The sequence below is a fragment of the Phoenix dactylifera genome, chromosome 2 (assembly GCF_051530095.1).
Source record: "Phoenix dactylifera cultivar Ajwa chromosome 2, Ajwa_hap1_PhDact_Kaust_v1.1, whole genome shotgun sequence".
Lineage (NCBI taxonomy): Eukaryota > Viridiplantae > Streptophyta > Magnoliopsida > Arecales > Arecaceae > Phoenix > Phoenix dactylifera.
The window spans coordinates 26461274-26480731 of NC_143191.1; the positions used below are offsets into that span (position 1 = coordinate 26461274).

General features: G+C 37.7%; 1 protein-coding gene across 9 annotated transcripts; it reads right to left on the reverse strand.

Moving 5' to 3' along the window:
* Positions 1-7384: 7384 nt before the first annotated feature.
* On the reverse strand, positions 7385-17670 carry LOC103719061 (uncharacterized). Of its 9 annotated transcripts, none has more exons than XR_015975221.1 (10): positions 17186-17670; positions 14769-15013; positions 12184-12268; positions 11434-11619; positions 11186-11353; positions 10892-11107; positions 8664-8835; positions 8412-8583; positions 8175-8327; positions 7385-7712 (listed from the first exon to the last, which is right to left on the reverse strand). XR_015975221.1 is itself a non-coding variant. In XM_088715726.1 (9 exons), the coding sequence occupies exons 1-9, from the start codon at positions 17534-17536 to the stop codon at positions 8234-8236; spliced, it is 1689 nt and encodes a 562-aa protein (XP_088571852.1). In that variant the 5' UTR covers positions 17537-17670; the 3' UTR covers positions 8117-8233. The 9 variants fall into 9 exon arrangements, 1 of the variants encoding a protein (XP_088571852.1); XR_015975223.1 differs by having other exon boundaries at positions 7385-7792; XR_015975222.1 differs by having other exon boundaries at positions 7385-7799.
* Positions 17671-19458: the final 1788 nt, after the last annotated feature.

Here is a 19458-nt window from a genome sequence, read left to right on the forward strand (position 1 = left end):
AATTCTATACGGTGCTTTTGCCCATTGATCAAAACACTTTTGCCCTAAAGACATTTATTGTTGAAGTGGGTAATTGGTGAGGCACAAAGGCCTCTAACTAATTAAGCTAAACTGGGACTTCATTAATGCTGAGGGTGAGATTACGAGGTTCATAATGAGGTCCAGCTCACCAGTAATAACTGTAATTATGACTCATTTAATGAGATATTTAAAGCTTTCCTTGTATTAAATAAGCATTCAATGGCTCCAAGCCTACAAACATGTCAATCACGTGACCAGGAATATTTGGCAAGTGGTATCCTGCATAAATTTTACAAAAATCCGCATGCTCAAAAAATCTAGCACACGTGTAATTTCTTTTTGGTTGAAGTAAGCTTGAACTAAATGTTTCTGTTGATCTTATATGATTGGTTTTATTTAAAGATACAAAATAAATATGCATCCAAAGTTCTCTAATGCAAGCTAGATCTATGGTTGTTGGGTTGGTTAACTCTCTACTGTAAACCCAAAATAGACCTCTAATTTTCTCTTTATTCAGCTAAGCAGCAGACCTAAATCACATCCTTAATTTCAACCAATACACTAATAATGATTCTAATGATAAATCTCATATCCGGCCTTGAACCGAGTTTTCAAGTCAAACAAGGTTAACACGTAAGACAAAGCATAAACTGGCTCGACTCATCTGCTGCCTTAGCTCAATGACTTCTAAAATATGTCATCCTCATCACCTCTACTAAAATCAACTACTATAATCCAATAAAATGCCTTACCTTGACACGGCAAACCATCAATCAAGCCACCATTGTTCTTTAGTTTTCATCCTCATATACTTACTAATCATGGTATGTTTGTAAATTTTGTTTCATTTTAATATTGAAGTGTTGAACAAAAGTCAATGTTTTGTGAGCATGACGCCCATATATCATCATACCATATTTCATTGTCTTAGCAAGTTAACTCTAATAGGTTTGTCCATGGCCATATGATTGCTTGTGTTCAACCTATTAGTCGACCAATATTTACTTACAAGAAAGAGACTTCGCAGCGAGTAATGCTACATATAAATTGGTGCAATTCATAGGATTGGCATGACTCTTGAGAGGTTTATAGCGTATGCACCAATGCTCTTGTGCCATGTGGCATGCTTATTTTTTTTTATTCTTTATTTGGTTGGGCCTCCTACCATGTTCTTTAGGATTTTTTTGCTACCTAGGTATAGGATCCATCATTCATCGAAGTCGAGGACTTTGTTGCAATAGTAAAAAGGACTGGTGGCTTTTTAGTAATGAGGCATATGCATTTTTAGACCAAGAGCCCCACAAAGTCAACAGGTGACATTTCCGAGCCCCACTCCTTGGGCGCAATGCAAGCCGCATAGTTTTGAAAGATGGATTTAAAAAACAACAACTCGTTATTAGCACACAAGATCATATAAAACTAAACAAAAAATAGATGTAAACACAACCACCAAACCCTAAAGTTTACAAAGCTCACCTACCATTTTCAAACCCTAGGATGTATATATACCGATTCCAAGGCATCTAAATGCAGCTCTTTGAGATTTCCTGAAGTCAAAACCAACAGCTCAAAAACATAGTTATAGTTTTTAACAATAACCGAGTACTGTGATATCTAGTGTGAGAATTTTTTAAGTGGCAAGACTTGTATAACGAGGGACTGATTCAATGTTTGCCGCCGGCCTCATCACAAGCTACAACGTTGCTTGGACGATGTGGCTTCACCATCTCGACACACATCTGAATGCGACTGGAGGGTTTAAGGAGATGACATGCCAGTTTGGTAGGAGGTTTGAATCATATTATCTTTTCTCAAAAAAAAAAAAAAAATCATATTTATCATGTTACACAAACAAGGAAAAGATATTAAGAATAATTTTGTGACATCATGGTGATTGGGCCTCCAGAATAGCAACTTTATACATCAATTGGTACAAGGAAAACATTGTAGATGAATTGGAGAGGCTTGCAATACATTATCTTTTGAGCAAAAATATATACTATAAACTATTATCAAGTTAAAATGATGAAGTCCAAGCAAAGAGAAGAGGTAATAACTGCCAAATTATTTCAAATAAATTATTATCTCATTAGTGTCTTAACAAAGTAGAATATCCAGGTAGAAAGTTTTTATAATATTCTCAATATTCAAGCTTTTGTTTTGTCTCAGTTCTTGAAATGTTACTTGTGAAGAAGACTGTATAAGCCTACTTGCAACTCCACCAACTACGACGCATAGCCAGAAGGAAACAAAAGATCAAAGAGAGACAAAGGAAACCAGTCAAATCTTGTTACATTTCTTTCCGTCTGTCTTTAATCTCCTATGGGCAGGATCATATATAGATATTGCTCTGTAACATTAATTTCTTTCTGACCTTTATCTCTTAACAAAAGCAAGTAAGAAGAAAGATGAAACAAGTTGGAGCAGGAGCAGAAGAAAATTGCCTGGCTTTCCCATGTACGCCATTGACTGAAGAATTCCTCACCTAAAACCCATACTTCTTGAAGGTGAATTTCTTGTGGAGAGCTGAAGAGAGATCGCCGAAAGGGTCCATCGAAGCCCTCGAGCAAACTGCTGAAGCCAAAATGACACCTCAAGGGGAAGTCTCTTGCAAGCTATGGCGTCCACCTCCACCTTCATGTTGTTTTGGAAGACAATGCAAGGTGAAAAGAGAGGGAAGAGGAGGAAGGAAGACAAGGAGAGACATCTATGGCACTCGATATAAATGAGATTGTTGTTGTTTATATATATATAAATAAAGATAGCAGACACATTGACAAAAAAAAAAATTATGGCAGTATTAACTATTAAACAAAGAAGTTGGAGAGAGAAGGGAAGAAGGTTGTTCCCAAGAAGATGACGAGAGTTTGATTTTTGTTTTTGCCGGACAAGGAGGCTCCCAAAAGAAAAGCAGGCCCTTTTGTTTCCGGCTTCGTGTGTTTTCTTGTTGGCCTCTTCGCCTTCACGCGGTGAAACAATTTTTACTACCACTCGCATGGCTACTTTGCTCTCAGATCGATAAGAAAAATGTGGGCTTTCTACTTTGCCCCTTGCAGTTTTAATTATTTGTGCATAACGTCTTAGTGCGAATGTTTAATGATCTGGCTCAAATCTAATCAACCAGCCTTGGGCGTTGCCAACCAACTTGTTGTGGTTCAAATTTGGCCCGAGAGTGACCACGACGGAGGAGCCGAGGGAGCTACCGGTCGGGGTGGAGAAAGGACATCGTTTGCTGCGCGCTGGCGGACCTGCACAAAGTCTTACCAGTAGAGTTTCGGTGAGAACCCTCCAATGATTAAGTTAGAGTGGATCTTAGCTGGTTCAGCCTTCCCTAAAAGGTTCTTAGGCGTTACCAGATGGGGCTATTCATAGTCCACGCGAAGGTGCCCAGGTGGCAGAGGTATGGCCTGTCCTCATCATTGGAGGAAATGGCGTAGGCCAAGTGGTGCGTGGCCATGGCTTGCTTGGGACACATGGTTTCGAACTATCCCTGCACATAGTATGGAATTGAGGGTGTTGATAGGGTATGACCCTTGGTCGTCATGTCGTGAAGTGGCTAGCAAGCAAAGCATGGCACGGTAAGGTTGTAATGTATGGCCACGTATGCGAGCGTAGGGACGCGCGTAGGTGCGCACGTGGACGTGGCTGTGGGCGAGATTGGGCTCACTTGGTGAAGTCAGCGTTGTGAGCATTGAGGTCGAGCCAACTTGGAAGTCGCAACATATATTCGGTGAGGTCGGCTCGGCAGACTCAGAGGTCAGCCTAGCCTTCTCGGTTCAGAGGTCAACTCAGTAGGGCACCCCGTGCTCGGGCCGAAGCATCATTGTGGATACCTGCGGTTGATGGGACCTCTTCAGCTCTTGGTCGATCCTACAGGGCGCCCCGAGTTTGGGCCCCGAACGTCATTATATTACAGGCAGTCGACGGAGCCTCTTCGGCTCTTAGCCGATCATGCAGGCTCATGGCAGCGGAGATACTTGGCCTTTGGCGAGGTCCGGGGTCGAACTAACGCTCAGCAAGACCGAGGTCTAGCCTGCTCGGTGCTGAGGTCTATTTGGCTGAAATTGGGTGGTTCCATACTGAGGTAGGATGATCCATTTTGCCTCCCATCACAGCTAAACTAATAATTGTTTACAAACTAATTATATATTATAAATTTTAATATTATAATATAGTCAATTTTAATGCAAATAGTGAATGGGCAACGTTTTCAAGTTGGCAGATATCTGTCTAATTAGGAAGAGGTTCTTGAGTTCAAATCTGACAATGGAATTCTTATATTCTGATCAACATGTAGACGGGGAGGATGGAATCTTTTCTATATTAATTCAACAAAATTTAAAGTTCGCTTTTTTGATAAATTGTAACTACTTATAACATATGCCAGCATAAAACATTAGAAGCCTGTCCAACAAGTCTTTAGGGTGCAGCTACAAAGACTTAAAGCTGATGAAACTAGCTCGGTGTTCGCTTGATAATTAGCTCATTTGGCTGTAGATTGCTAGAAAATGAGTTGAGCTCAAACATATTCCAAAAGCTTGGCTCATAAATCTGCAAAGCCCGGATATTAAAGGCTTACAAAACATATGAAAGCTTGGTGCAGAGCTTGGATTAGAGTTTGAACACCTTCCATTAAGCCTAGCTCGAGCTCGACTCATACTCAATCAACCCTTCCATATAGAGCTTGGCATGGCTTGTTCGCCACCACCTCCCCCCCCCCCCCAACCTGAGGGTTTGTTGGACACAATGTTTAATACTCACCAGAAATGATATAAAATACAATAAAAATAACCCTTAGCAACTAAAAAGTATTGAAGGTGATTTTTGGGAAGGCTGAGAGCATTTGTATAAAAATCACAATACTGGACAAGTCAGCAACAGCAATATATAACACTACTAACCCCATGATAAAGGTCTATAAGACTAGTAAGCCCTCCATTATGCCTAGTGACACTATATCTTCTATTGCAGTTTTGCCACCTAATCTAGTTGCAGTTCATTTAATTGATGTAAGTTTAGTTTTGAATAAATTTATTCTCTCTACCAATTTTTTTCTACTACTATTTTTTTTTTTTTTGCAATTCCCTGTAAATATTTTTTTGTCTTTGATGTTTGTTCTAAATCTTAATCCGACCCGATCGTGCCATTTTACAAATCTTACCGTCCTAAAATATAGAATTTGAAACTTGTGCACACTTAACCATCCCACCAAGGTCAGGAATCAGGATATTAAATAACATGGAGGTAGGGTTAACATAGTCAATCAATTGGGTGATTTTTTTTTGCATCCCACGTACAGGTCTCGAATCTGGAAGCTGCGGTTGGAGATTTTGGAATGCAACCCGACAGCAGTGGGCCAACGCCGGTTTGAAGGAGTTGTTGGGCAAAACGCCGCAACCCTCTCCCATCATCTTCGACAATATAAAATAATGACACTTAAAAATCACCGTCCTTAAAAAAAATATATAATAGTGTGCATTATATATTGCAATTAAGAGGGTGGCTCTAGGAATCCCAACTCAAGAGGCAGCTGAAGGTCTAACTGGAAGTTTTTATACTTGACATGGCTTCTAGTGTCGGGTTTACATCTATATTTAATCTATCTACCAAAAGGGCACGGCATTGAGCATTTTCAAATTTATAGTTGAGGGGGAAAAAAAATAGACATTGTATATGAACTAGATTCTATAAACCAAAAATTACCATAAGCAAGATTCGTCGTCTCGGTATCAGACTATATACTGCCGTCATACTAGCACAGTGTTGGTACAGTACGAAATTTTTTAGCATACTACCATACTGGACCTGTTTGGGCCAGTACGGCATATTTGACTATAAATTTTTGTTTTTATTTGGTTCTTTTAAGATCATCTAAAATTTAGCCACATGTACATCCCGGCCAACGAGGTAATATGGTCTAGATTTGAGTTTAATCAAGCTAAAACCTATATGTTTTTAGCTTGATTGTAGTCAAAAACGAAAACCTATATCTAAAACAAAACCCAGAAACCTATTTGTTCAACCTATATATGTTTTAACCAATATGCTATTAGATTTGAGTTGTTTTTGTTTTTGTTTTTCTCTGTCGTCTTCTTGGTAAACTTGAAGACAGATTTGGGACGATCCCAGCTCTTTAGAAACAGCCAGAAACCCATGTTTCCCATTTCCTTGGTTAAGCGAGCCATAACAAAGTACTTGATATTGCTGTTTCTAATTTACGAGTAGTTGTGGCTGACGCAATGGTTGCTCTTGAAAGCAGCAGTTCAGGCGGGTGAACCGCTGAGGAAGACTGAAGTAGACCAATTAAAGAAGGCCAGATTGGCATCAGCTATTTAAAAGTACGTACAATCTGAACTCCATTTGCGTGACGTGGAGGTCCCGCATATTTGAATCCACCCCCGATGAAACCAATGAGCCGATCATATTCTACTAAAATTAGTTCAAATGTTTTCCTCTCTAACAAAAGATAACATATATCTTTCACTTTAAAATAGTCATGCCCGTGGTGAAACAGGTTTTGACTTGTAAACCATACCTTGGTTTTATAAAGCTTAATCTAGACTTTTATAACTAGCTTATACCTAAGTCAAATGCAGTTTAAGAATTAGTTTAGATCACTAAGAACCAAGATATGCCATACCAGTAGGCATACAGATCGCCTGCTGTACCGATGACGGTAGACATACCAATCGCTTGCCGAACCGGTATGGTACAAATTTAGCATGCTCGGTACCAAGCCCGTACCAAAAGAACCCAACCGAAGTCGAGGAAGAAGAAAAGAAGAGAGAAAGCGAGCGAAGAAACGAGAAAAAAGGAGAGACCTCCGCCGCCACCCACAGAGGGCTAGGCGGGCAGGGGATGTGCGTCGTAGAGGCCTGGTGAAGGCCGAGGCCGCGTCTCCTTTGTACTCTAAAGTCAAAAGAAAAATAACCCTCCACAGGCAACGAAGGCCAATCTTTTTTCCTCACACCCCCGGTTGCTTTCTCCTTCTCTTCTTCTTCCCTAGCTTCAACTGGGTTTTCCCGATACAGGCCCTATACCATTTTTCACTTCCATGCCACATCAGTTAGAGACCAGACCAGACCGATACGTGCTAAATGGACCGGTACGGGCCAGTTCAGCGTACCATGCTAAGAACAAAACCCCAACTCAACTCCAAAAGGAAAGTAGCTACATTGGATCTAGAAATGTGATGAACTCCAGTCCCCTGGAGCCATAGTTTTAATAGAAGAAAATTAAGAAGAGTTGCACATCCTCTTAGAAAGCAGGAAAAAAACCATTCCCAGGTAGGACGGGCATAAAAATATATTTGGTCATTAAAGATGCATCAGATATTAAAATAGATTCATCACTGCGTGTGCCATAGCAAAAACAACTGATATTTTACCTTCACGTGGTGCAGAACCTTTTAAAAACCACCAAACACTTGTTTAAAACTACAACCACAGAAAGATAGCATATTACAGGATTGAATATAACATCAAAAATTGAGAAGTTCGCTTACAGTTTATCATCCCAAAGGCCACAGAGCAAACACAATGTTGAACTTGAGAGGATCCGCCTGCAGTTCTATCACAGGCTTCAGAGTACAAGGGGTCAAAGTTAGCTACATATTACCCCTTTTTTGGCAAGAAGCTGCATATTGCCCTTCAGTTACCTACTCCATCAGCTTCCCAATCAGCTTATACAAACTGCGAGAAACAATCTCATTTTAAGTCTTACTGCAAGTAGAAGAGCTTTTGGTCCGATCAGCTGGATGCTGCACTCAGAACTGACAACTAGAAAAGGTTTTCAATGTGATCTAATCAACACGGATTTAATAATCTTTATCATGACTTTTATGAATACAAGTATACATCATGGTTTGATCACTGCGATCAAGTTAATAGAAAAATTTAACAAAGAAATAAGGGTTCAGTCTTTATTGAAACAACGATGCAGTAGATCACAGTCCTGAGGAGTGATAGACAAAAATTCAATACTTCAGAAATTATCATCAACAATTAGTTTTTTCAGGTGTGTAACCAAATTAGTAAAATCCGTAATCCTTAAAAAAAAATACACATATAACATAACTGAGAAGAAAAATGGACAATTTGGTAGCTTGAAAATTTTTAGGGAACTTTATAGGAGTTTCTTTTACGGTGACTTACCATTCTATATTGGGGATTACACATTTCTAGCAGCTAAAGCAAGAACTAGCATCTTTCAGTCACCCTTGCTGCTCATAAATCTGCATATAAGCCTCTGAGAGAGCAACCATTTGTGGAAGAGTTTCAGTTACATGAAGGTCCTGCATCTCATACCTGACAGTACAGAAAGTTCAGAACGCTATCAAATTTTTCAATATAAAAATAACATCTCAAGTTTCAGACTAGCCGATAGAATACCATAGCTCTTCTGATTTACGCTGCACGAAAACTCTATAACATCCTTCGCCTGGCTTGCCATCATGAACGATGTTAGCAATAAGATCATACTTTGACCGCAGTTTCTTATTCTCCCTTGGTGTAGGTAATGGAATATAATCCTTCAACTCGAGATTCTTCACCGGAAAGTTAACTGGTAAAGAAAAATACACACAATTTAATATACCATAGAATAAGATGTAGCACAACTGACTCATGTAACAGTGTCAATACCAAGAGTAGGATTCTTCTCAATGAAGAAGTTATTTTTCGTAAAACGCCGCATGTGGAGAATCAGGTACTTAGGTAGTCTAGTAACACGATATCTCATCCTTGCTATGCAAGGCCGCACAACCTCAGTGACAGTCTCACCATCAAATTTCTTCAATATATTAAAAAGTGGAACCTAAAGAAAAGAACAAAATATTGAATTTCAAAAATAAACCACTGGAAAAAAAAGCAAGGCATCTCAGAACTGAATCTTTAACATAGGAAAGTCGGCGTCACGTAACAATATAAACAGGCAGCACCATAATTATGAATCACATGAAACAACTGTCAACCTACAAAAGAACTGAAAATGATAATCATCACCTGTATATTGAGTAATCATTCTTTTAGTTGCTTCTAGAGTCCTCACTACTTTGATTGAGTAATCATTCTTTTAGTTGGTTCTAAAGTCCTCACTACATTGATTAGTGTTGCCACAAGTGGCACTGACCTCAGCTCCTTTCTTACACATCGAAATGGTTTACAAGACATATCACAAGTGCTGAACTAAAATAATTGGGAGTATGACCAAGGATGAGGAAACAACTTATGAACTAAGGCAGAACTTCAATATGTCAAAACTCATATCTCAAGTCCTCAAAAATTCTAGACGAAATTAATGTGTCAGGTAAAATAGTGTTATAATAAGAATATCTGAAACCCAACAGAGAGGATACAAACTTGGCAGAAAAAAATAAAATCTCCACTTAAAAAAAGAACAACAATAATCATCCATCAGTAATATATTCTGCAGCGCTACTTTCCCAGAGCCTGCTTTCAGAGGTAGAGAGAGCAATTAGCAGCAAGATTGATACATGGAAGAAGACTGCGGAAACAAATTACCAATGGTGTCTGCAAAACAAGCAGAAATTGATGTAACTGATGGTGGAGAGCCACTTGGATACAGAATAGGAGATCATTTGGGAGTTCAGACCACTTGGACATGGCATTTTGTTGATCAATATAATCCTTTAGAGGTAGTGAAGTGCCTATGGACAAGGTTCAAAATACCACTTACCAACCCCATCGCAACTAAGGTTGGGTACAGTATGCACTCTACTGCATGCCATGTTGACAGAGGGTAAGAATCATACAATTTGAGATGCCCGATACATCCCTGGTACAGACTATATTGGCTTCCAGTTTTTTTTTTTACATTTATTTTATGTTTTATTTCCTTAATGTTATATCATTGGTAGGAGGATCGCTCTAAGTTTTCTAGTCATGGTTTGTCATGTACCCTGAATTCTGCATTTTCAGTTTACAGCGTGACATCATATATCTTGATATTTAAATATATTGAAAGCATGTGTTTGGATTAACCATTGAAATACAATTAACTTAATAGAAATGATTGAATTAGTGAATTTGTGTTTTCAATTAACAAATAATAGGAAATTACTTTCCTGGAACACATAGCAATCATTAAATTGATTGATGCTGTGTTTTATCAACCACAAGAAATCATTGTTAGGAACACATAACACTCATTGAATTATGACTGTTCACAATTTGATGAACCATGCTAGTTTATATTTCATGGAAATCATTGAATAACATTAACAATTGCACTGATTTTATAGGATTAATTTTCTATAAATTCATCAAATCCGAAAACACATCCAAGACACATCTGGAACATAACTTGTAACCTAATATCAATTTTCGTCCAATTTGATCCTGCATTTATGCTATCCATCAACAAAAAATACCCACATTATTTTTTCAATTAATGTTTAAATAATTCTCAATCTTTTCAAAATAATAAAAAGAAGGGTGGAGAGAGTGATTTAGCAAGCTAGAAAGCTTTTCTAGACCAAAATTCGATGTTTTTTTCTTCAGTAGCATGGAAATTGCATTTAAAGAACTGTAGGCTTCTCCCTAAGCTTGTTCTCAACTTGAAATAGTCGAGAACAAGCACTAAAACCCTTAAACCACCACTGCCCTTGCGGCTTCTGGTAGGTACAAGCAGAATTTGAAACTCCTGGCTACGAGATAAACAAGCAAAGCTGAAAGGCTTAGCAAAATATGCATCGTGACAGTAGAGATGAATTGGACCATACTATAACTACAGTATCAATAAAATCTTACTCATAACTTAAGACTAGGGAAAGATACTTTCACTTTATACAATCATATAATAGCATTTATTTAGCAGATGCTAAACAGTCCAACATAACAAATAGACGAACCTGAGGTATAATATTTTTCTCCATTGCATCTTTAAAAAGAGGGGGAGGAGGCAAGTCAAGACCAAGCATTAAGAATTTCACTTTAGATGTTTCTCTCACAACATCGTCATTTGCTGCTCCACCCTCTGCAACAACTGCATTGTTGTGTTCATCACTGTTTTCTTTCTTTTCCGTAAGAACCTTCTTATGGATCTCCTTCACAACCTCCAATTCCCCCTGCCACCCACAGAAAATGAATAAAACAACATGACAAAAAAATAAAAGAAATATAGTGTTTATGATAAAGTTAAAAACCTGAAAGCAATCATGAATAATGCTCCTTTTTGTTTTCTTTGATTTAAGTTCTGCATGCAGTGTATTCAATAGCCAGGACATAAATTCAACAGGATCTGATTGTACACCTATTTGGAACCGCTTATTACTAGCTTTCATAACTGCCTGTAGAAACTCATGTGGGCTAACCTGAGAAGAAATGAAGTTTGAGAAATACTACACAATGCATTATAGCAAAATTTTAACAGATGATTCACTAAGAAGCCCACCTGTCCCTTGAAGTTCCGTGCATGCCAAATTTTTCGTGTAAGTTCACCAAACCTATGAACAAGTGGAGACTTGCTGTGTTGATAATTTTCAGGAATAAGAAAGAAATTCCTCAAAGGAGTCACCCGCATCAATGACTGAATTGTGACATTAACAAAATCAGTCTCCTTAATGTTATTGAGACCCACCTGCAAAAAGGCACAAAGTAACAATTAGTAACAAATATCTGAATTTTAATATCTAAAGCTAATCAAACTATTTGAGTGAAAGTCTGAGTGGTTGGGTGAAATTGTAGCGACAGCAGTATTTATGACATTGAAGAAGTATGTAAGCATCCAGTTTCTATTTCTTGTCACAGAAATTGTTCCTAAATTCACATTATATATACTGGCAAACAGAGAGGCAAGGTTTGCTGTACCAATACTGGCCACCATGATAGTACTTGTATGGTACAATTGGTACATACTATGCCAACACAGTATTTTCCCATGCCTGGCCATGGTACAGTCTAAAACCCGCAGTACAGGTCAGCAGAACATAGAGACGAGCGGTATGGGGAAGTTCCACTTGGTTGGAGCGGTTTGGACCAGCTGCTCATATACCGAATAGAACATCGGTACCTTACCAGTATGGTTCAACAGGGCAGACTTTGTGATGTCAATAAAGGATAAGCACACTTTCAAACCATAAAATTGATAATACTCTCTCTCTCTTTCTCACACACATAATGAATGTTATAAATGTGAACTTACCATTCCAGGAAGATAGTTGGAACCATCGAGGGCCCTGGACCATTGCCTATTTTCATCAAGATGTTGAACTTGTTCCCTCGCAAACCTATAGAGGCAAATAAAAAGTAATTGTCAAGTTGATCCAAGTAAAATAATTAAATGGGAACTGAAATGGACGGGAGGCTCAACTAGGATTATAGCCCCAGAAAAACTAGAATCTATTAATCCAGAACAAGTTAAAACCTGCCTAATTTTTTAAAAAAAATACCAAAAGGTAGAATAAGTGAACAAATGAGGCGTCCCTCAAGTGCCTATTAGAACCTCAGCAATTTGCAGTGCAACTAAATATTTCATTTGGAAAACCAATTGATATAGGATTATTGCCTAAAGGTCCATTTTGCTTGTAAGAAGGATTCAGGAAGTCCTATTACCATTAGTTGTGAGTTAGAGTGGCACAAACATATTTATATTTAATGCTTCATATAGATCCTAACTTCAAGATCTATGTTTGTTCTTCTTCTATAAACATTTATTTCAATTCCTAAAGAGGAGTAATTTCTTTACTTTTTGTTGTTTTATGATCTTAAAGCAGTGAAAAACCTTGCTATAAAATGATAGTCAGTCTACTTTAAAGTTCAATCTTTTTAAAAAAATTTGCATAATCTTCCATGACAATGACCTCGTGCCTCAAGGTGATGATGCCTCTGAAATCCCAGATGTGGATTCCCAAGATTTGCATAGTGGCGAGGACTTGATCTTAGTTGCCCTATCACTATCAATTCGATATACTCATTAGTCCCTTCAAAACTTTACAGAAAACCTAGTATCTATCCCTGGAATCTAACGATCTAGGTTACCTCCATCTTTAGGACCATAGTCATTCTCCAACCAGATTCAGATTCGTAGAAAAACACAGCAAACCACAAATTGGCTGCTTCCTTCATTGCCTTCAGTAAAACTTAATTTAAAACTCCCTGATCATAATCCTCGTTTGAAGCAAATTTCTATCAGATACTTAGACTAGTGATCCCATACAATCATCTTTAGTGAGATAATCCATATAACAAACCATGCAGGTTCTTTCTACTCCTGACTTGCAGCACCAGAGGTGACAAAATGTGTACTTGTTGTTGCTTTCACTTCTACTTTTCTTCCCTTCTTTTATTCTTATGGTTAATCATAATCCATAAAAATTGGTTAGAACATCTTAAGCTAAGCAATTGACCATTCAACTAAACATGAACACGCCAAGGTTAATGATTATATTGTCGTTACGATCCTCCAAAGTCATTAAGATGAACCTTCAGAAAAAGGTTATACACTTGTAAATATATGAGTCCTACATGATCTTATTTGAACAATAAAACATATTCTTATAAACTATTGATGCCCTCTTACTAACTTATACTAACTTATAACTATAATAAAATATATTAATATAAAGCAATATGGAATTTTAACCATGTCTCCATGTCCTTTTATTTTTCTTCTTATTGTACCAGAATCGTCATAATTATTTGTATCCATGCTACATTGTGCCGCCATACAATCTCTATATTCTTGGTCTAATCCTCAATTTGCCATCCTTGCTATGCTTGGACTCTACTGGAGCAGAGATCTCCTTCGCTTTGCATCCTCGTACACTTGGAATCATCTGCCAGGCTCCAGCAGCATTACACTGCCACTCCATACTTCAACTAGCCAGCTACATTTTTCCTAGTTGATTTCAGTAATCAGCCTACTTTGCCTTACCATCGTCAGAAATTTGTCAGTTTACACTAGCAACCATTCCAAGTTTTCTCATCCTTCGGAAACTAAATCTTGAGCTTTTTTTTACAAAGATTAGACCGAGTCTTCTGTCCTCCGCATATCTATGAACTTATCTCCAATTCTTTGTGCATCTACACTTGCTATTCCAGCTTCATTTAAGTCATCATGTAAGCATGTTAGCACATTTGCCGTGTCACTAGACACTAGCATAGACCTCCATGGCTTCAACTCATTAACTACATTGGCCCCTAGCTCTATCTTGGCTCATTCTACAAACTCAAAATTTCAGCTGATCCATATCCAATTGTGGTCATACAAATGTGGTTATGCTCTCTCTTAGACACATTCCACATCAATAAAATTACTTTAACTTGTACGACCATCAAAACTACCATGGTAAGTTCTAGTATATATTCCATCTTGAGTTTGAGAGTGCTGTTCGAAAAAGAATCATAGACGACTACACATATTTAGCCACATCCATGCTATTAATCTGTTCTCCATGTATTAGAACTGCACACATCCAATATGGCTTGAAAATAGGTTTGTTTCTGTCTCTTCTCCTAATATGTGTGATGCCCAGCAGACAAACACCCCCCCCCCCTCCTCTTACCCCAGAAAAGGCAAGAAAAAAAGAAGGGCCCACCGCAAAGCTAAGTAGAAGAAAAATAAGAAAAAGCATGCATATGCATCAACCATCTGTGAGATATCATAACATGTATTTGGTGGATGAAGGACTAGTAACAATCTGGTATACTTCACATAGCAATTCATGTATGTAATTACAAAGCAAAGAAAAGATGCATGGAAAGCAATAAACTACTGAACAATGATACCTTGGGTTTAGAACATGCCGGATGTCATCCAACGATGGATCATTTATTTCATAACCATCAGGAAGGCAATAAACTTTTTCTGTTTGAAGATTGATATACACATGGTGCCCAGCTTCAAGACTGTGAGTATATGCATGAGAATTCAGACCTCTTCCTTGGTAATACTTCCCACAGACCAAGCATGCATATACATTCAAATTTGACAGAGAAATAGAGCACGCCTTTTCAAAATCAAAGTCCAAAACCTGCACAAGCAGATGAGAGAAATCAGTAAACTGCAACCAACCATCAGTTTAGCAGCCCGTGAACATGATTTTAGAGATTCATAATCAGATGCTAAATCTTGCTTTTTTTTCATTTTTATGAAAAACAATCATTTCCTTGCATCATTGATTTTCCAATAATAATTTATAGAATGCAAATATACAAGGCCAGTTGAACTCATCTTATGAAAGTACATAGTGTTCATATCAAACATCAACCAAACAAAGGAAACAGAATGGTTTAGCAGCTCAGTTCAACAATGGCGATATCTATAAAAAAAAATTAAAAGGATAACACCAATATGGATATAAATGTCTGATATTTAAAATGAAGGTAAAACCCACAACTGATCTGCTGATATGTCAAATGAATGCCCATGCTTGGAAGTCACACTTCACATCAATCTGGCATTCACAAGAAAATTACTATACTTAGCACTGGACAGACTTGAACTAAATTTTCTATTAGCATGGACAAATGTTTTTCAAATGATATTGAAGAGAATAACTACACCAGAGAAAAAAGTAAGCATGCTGCTGGCTGACTGGTTAACAAGGAAGTGGTCAATAGAAATCACTCCTCTTGACATATATCAAATGTACTCAGCTAACTGTGGCACGTGACTATGGAAATCACAAAGGTTGAACACATGACTGACATAGTAATCATTACTCAGAAAACATATGCTCCAAATCCTTCCAAAATGTTGACATCTGCTAATTTATAGAAAATAATTCTTCATAAATTTTTAAAAGACATGTTCTAGGCATGTGCCAGGTTCGGCTGATGATAAAGCTTATGCTGATACTGACCCAAACAGATAAAAAGGAAACATAATGAGGGGAATCCAAACACAAACTACGATTGACTTACAATCAGGATTGTCATGCTTGACAACCAACAATTGCATATTACAAGCATGTTGCATTTCAAGCATGTCAGGAAGAAAATGACCACTAATGTCCTGTTATGCTCAGTATCTGCATTTCATGTTCTGACGATCGGTACAATCACTGCCTAACGTGAATGCACAGATTAGTATATGTCATGTTAGTAGTCATTCTGTTTTTTGGCAGAGTCAACAAGTGCTATGAATGGGAAAGTGATATTGTAGCTCTGCAAGTCATTAAGAAGAAATATCCAATGTTATGTTGTAAAAAAGAAAGCAATTGAAAAGGTAATTGCAATGGCAAAGAAAATGCTGTCATGGTGGGGCAATTGAGATAGGAAAAAGGATTCTAGTAACTGCATTCACTGGTTTCACTTTTCCTTCCATTACTTGACCAAACCATGATCCAGCATAGAAGATCATGGCATATCAATTTATCTCTTTCTATCTCCTTATTGAGATTGTTGTGTATTAAGTCATAAATTATATGCAACTCCAACGGCAGAGAAGGTTCTACCATCAACATAAGATTAACTTGTGATTTTGAACCAAATAACTTTGGTCATAGATAATCTACTAGGCTATACAATGTCCAGAAATTGGAGTCGAGTAATCCAATAATTGCTTAAAGCCATATCAATGCAACAAAATCATAAAAGAAAGCAGTAAGGAGCACCAAGAATTTTCCCAACTTAGATACACCAGAAAGCATACATACATGCTGCATGGCAATCTCACATCTATAGCATGGCATCCCTTTCTCAATAATCCTAAGTAAGCATCCAATATCATCACTCGCCAAGTCCGCCAAGTTCAACAATGAACCATGAAAATAAAAAACCATAAAAAAAAAACTAATCAATAAAAACGTGAAACAAAAAGTAGATTTAAACAACCACCACTGAATCACTTCCGAACTCACCTACAGACCATCCAGTAAAGAATGCTGAACATTAAGCTCCAACGTGAGTCACGTCAGTTGGAAAAGCAGTATACAAAGTGAAAAATTCAAGACGTTTTGGATGAATAAATCAAAAGCACCCAAATCAAATCGAAGCAATCAGAAATAAAGTATACAAAATTTAGCACAATATTCCCCAATTGTCAATTAAAAGACTCCATCATGAGTTAAAGAAATAACATTAACCTACTTCAAAACATCAAATTTGGAACTAAAACAACATCGCAAGCTCACAAACCAATATATTACGGAAAAGACGACAGCTTTGGCATGGAATAAAAGAAATTGGACCACTGGGATCACCTGGCGGTTGACAGTATCAAGATAAGGGCAGTCTCTCCGGACCTCCACCTGCCGCTGCCGTTTCCCAGGCACCGGCCGTCGCACCTCCTCCTCCTCCTCCTCCTCCTCCTCCTCCTCCTGTCCCTCTTCCGTACGCCCGTTCACTCGGGCCTTCCCCCTCTCCTCGTCCTCCTCTTCATCGTCGTCGTCTGGGTAATCGGCGAGAACGAGGAGAGAGCCATTGTTGCTCGCAGAATCCACTCCAACCCTTTCTTCTACTTCATTCTCGGATGAGAGCCGTTGCCTCTTCGGGTCCGAGATGATACCTTCTTCTCCTTCTCCTCCGGGTCTTCTCTTCCTCGGTGTCTCCATCCTCTCGGACCTCAAGTTTCGATCTCAAAGCCCTAGAAATGTCGCCGTGGAAGGCAAAGTCCCAACCGGATCGGTGTGCGAAACCAGAACCTTCCCCCTTTCGATCCCCAGCGCACATAGTCGATGACTTGGCACATGGGAAATGATGGCTGTTAACGGGTCGGGTTTGGGTAGCATTTGGCTATTATCCATATCCAAATCCAATTAAAACTCTATGCCCATATTCAATATTGGATAGACAAAAAAGTTTGGAGTGGAAATTGAATATTTTAACAAATTATTTGTTATATTTTCAGACTATGTTTTCAATTATTTGATGCATCCACAGTGCAACCTCATGAATAGTGAAACACAAAAAGTAATGATATAAAAAAAAAATCATATTTAAAAGAAGATATCTGTTCAACTATTGCTTTGTTACCAAAATGTCTGCATATTAAAAATATAAAAAATATCCTACAATAATTAACCTGGCTACAAATATTAAATCATAAAAAATAAATCGTAAGGGGACTACCGCAAATAAGATGGACAAAAATTTGCAGAGCAAGATGGGTTATAGTTTTACTACTCTCCACTTGATTTGTTTTTCCCTTTTAATATATATATACTCATTTATTTATTTGTTCCAGAATATATATGCATATAAGCGTATATCTATATATATTTATATAGTCGAGTCATGTTTTGAATTTTTGGGTATAGATCCACCTAAATCCATGCCTCATGATTTATTTGGTTTATTTTTATATCCAAGCAATATACTTGGATCAGTTTCGAATTAGGTTAGTAGCCTCCATTCTTTGCATCCGACGAAAGCAAGGAAGTAGTTTAGATGGTTGTGATCTCACATGATTAAAAAGTTTAGCCGGTGAATAGGTCTTGTGTCTCACGTTTAAATATAGTAATAAGATTGCCAAAACATGATATCATTACAACTAACAAATACAAAATTATATAGAGTGAGAGGAACGTAAATCATGATTGCATAACAATGTTAATTTATCTTGCTGGTAAGCTACTTCTAGGCTTAAATCTTGCTCTCACTATTATTGGAAAGTTTAAGAATACTGGGGAGAGGGCTACCTTGATTGGATAGTCTATTGTCTACTAGTCTCTTATGCACAAAATGGAAAAAATAAAAAATAAAAACAAGAGTCTAACATTCCTATGAGGAGACCATAATGACATTGATATTTTGTAGCTCAAATTATATTAATGACAATAGGTGGGGCATTCACTAAATACATGACAAATTATATTGATTTTATAAGAAAACAAACTCTATGCTAATTGAGCTGTGCCTCATTAGCTATCTTTTGGAGGAGGTTCTCAGTTCTAGTCTTAGATATAGTACATCCCCAAATATCTATAGATTGAAATAATTTACCTTGGATCTCTCTCTCTCATGTGAGACTAAGAGGGGCCGGCCCAACTTTATATCGACCCCATCTATGGGGACATAACACGAAACCAAAATCAAATCCCCATCCCCTTGCCATGCAAGAGGCGATATAATCCAAGCAAGCATCTGGTAGTCTTTTCCCTTATTCTCACAAACAAAATTTTATTGTATTGCAGTCGATAACAAACAAATACTATAACTCTCCAAATCAAGTGGTACAAAAATAAATATAAATACATTTGTATTCGTATTTACCGAAAAAAAAGTGGATATGCACAATTACACCTAAGAAAATACTTAGAGAACCCCAATTCATGGAATCAAAATGCTTAACTAGGATCGATGCTTGTTAGTGTTGGTATTAGTAATACCGTTCTTTACAAAACCTCCAATTCAACACCCTTTCGTAGTCAAACTCATAAAGCTAAGGTGACGACTTGGGTAAATGTAGGCTGGTGTTGCATAAATCAAGTAAGAGTAGGTGTACTATGTATTACTCTTATGTATATTGTTTCAT

Bases quoted from the DNA above. Each gene is read 5' to 3' on its own strand.
- LOC103719061 (XM_088715726.1), bottom strand. From the start codon at position 17,536: ATGGAGACACCGAGGAAGAGAAGACCCGGAGGAGAAGGAGAAGAAGGT. The intron at 11,620-12,183 runs GTAAGTTCACAT...GCCTTTTTGCAG, and splicing joins CCAACTATCTTCCTGGAATG to GTGGGTCTCAATAACATTAA. The intron at 8,328-8,411 runs GTATTCTATCGG...CTGTACTGTCAG, and splicing joins CGTAAATCAGAAGAGCTATG to GTATGAGATGCAGGACCTTC.